The following is a 1,728-nucleotide window of genomic DNA, read 5'->3' on the forward strand; positions in this document are numbered from 1 at the left end:
CAAACAAACATTAAAATGTCAGGGAAGAAAATTAAAAAATAAGCTTGTACTGAAAGTTGCTCTATAATATACCTGAAATTAACATTTTCTTTGTTGTTTTCTAGGTTTTATTCAGGTCTAGAGACAAAAAAAACTCTAATTAATCATGTAGTTTGTCTTATTTTAAAAAAAAATTAAAAACATAATATCATGATTACTAAAACCCTCTCCAAACCCAATAAACCGAAGCAAAAACACAAGAGCGAGAGAAGTAGTAGTGACGCATTAGTTTTCAGCCACCTCCATTGAAGCGAAGCTCCGAGAGAGAAAGAGAGAGAGAGAGAGATTGTAGTGTGGTGCACCGTTACAAAAACAAAACATAACCCAAACCCGTACACGAAAAAGAAAAAAAAAACAACAACACAGACTTTTTGTTTTTCTTTTTTTTGTTTTGTCTCTTTCCATGGTAATGACAGAACTCAACTTCCTCCCAACAATCTCCGATCGCTTCACCACAACGACAACGTCACCCTCACCGTCACATTCTCTTCTTCCTCCCTTCACCCATCGACGAACAACACGACAAAAAACCCACAAACCCGTCTCCGTACGCATGGAGCAGTCACGACAAAGAAACCGAAAAGACAAGATCGTCGTCATCTTAGGAGCCACCGGCGCCGGAAAGTCTCGACTTTCCGTCGATCTCGCCACTCGTTTCCCTTCAGAGATCATAAACTCCGACAAAATCCAAGTCTACGAAGGCCTTGAGATCACAACCAACCAGATTACCATCCCCGACCGCCGCGGCGTTCCTCACCACCTCCTCGGCTACCTCCCCTCCGAATACGGCGAGCTCACCGCCGGAGATTTCCGACACGACGCTTCTAACGCCGTCTCCGACATAACTTCCCGTAAAAAGCTTCCGATCATCGCCGGCGGATCTAACTCCTTCGTCCACGCGCTCCTCGCCGAGAGATTCGACCCAAAGATCGATCCTTTCTCTTCCACTTCGAGAATCTGTCGGGACTTGCGTTACGACAGCTGTTTCGTCTGGGTGGACGTGTCGGAGCCTGTTTTGTTCGAGTATCTTCTGAAACGGGTCGACGAGATGATGGGGTCGGGTATGTTCGAGGAGCTGTCCGGGTTTTACGACCCGGTGAAAGCGGGTAGGACCCGGTTCGGGATCCGGAAAGCGATAGGTGTGCCGGAGTTCGAGGCGTTCTTCGAAATGTACCCACCGGGGGAGAAGAAGTGGAGTCCGGGGAGGAGAGCGGCGTACGATAAGGCGGTGGAGGATATCAAGGAGAACACGTTGAGGTTAGCGAGGAGGCAAGTATGGAAGATAGAGAAGCTGAGAGAAGCGGGTTGGGATATTAAGAGAGTTGACGCAACGGCGTCGTTTAGAGCAGTTATGATGAGTTCGTCGCGAGAGTGGAGAGAGATTTGGGAGGAGCAAGTTTTGGAGCCAAGCGTAAAGATTGTGAACCGGCTGTTGGTGGCAGATTAGGTTTATTTTCCAGCAATTTTCCAGCTCATTTTCTTTTTTGCTTTTCATGTCGACAAAAAGGGTTCGTTGAGAGATTATTTTTCGAAAAAGGCACATTTTTTTGTTGGGTTATCTACAAACATGTAATACATATGATCTCCGCCATTTTTGGTACTCCAAAACTCCATTTCTATTCTGAAATGATGGGGAAATTAAAGCAAAAAAACAAAAAAAAAAGTCCATTTCTTGTTTTTTCAGAAGTT

At 45.3% G+C, this 1,728-nt stretch overlaps 1 protein-coding gene across 1 annotated transcript; it reads left to right on the plus strand.

Moving 5' to 3' along the window:
- The first annotated feature begins 203 nt into the window (after positions 1 to 203).
- On the plus strand, positions 204 to 1,501 carry LOC108831384 (adenylate isopentenyltransferase 1, chloroplastic). Its single transcript, XM_018604933.2, has one exon. It carries the CDS (start codon positions 443 to 445, stop codon positions 1,484 to 1,486), a length of 1,044 nt encoding a protein of 347 aa, XP_018460435.2. The 5' UTR covers positions 204 to 442; the 3' UTR covers positions 1,487 to 1,501.
- Positions 1,502 to 1,728: the final 227 nt, after the last annotated feature.

The sequence above is a fragment of the Raphanus sativus genome, chromosome 2, assembly GCF_000801105.2.
Source record: "Raphanus sativus cultivar WK10039 chromosome 2, ASM80110v3, whole genome shotgun sequence".
NCBI lineage: Eukaryota > Viridiplantae > Streptophyta > Magnoliopsida > Brassicales > Brassicaceae > Raphanus > Raphanus sativus.

Excerpts from the sequence above, each read along its gene's own strand:
- LOC108831384 (XM_018604933.2), top strand. The coding sequence starts at position 443 with ATGGTAATGACAGAACTCAACTTCCTCCCAACAATCTCCGATCGCTTC.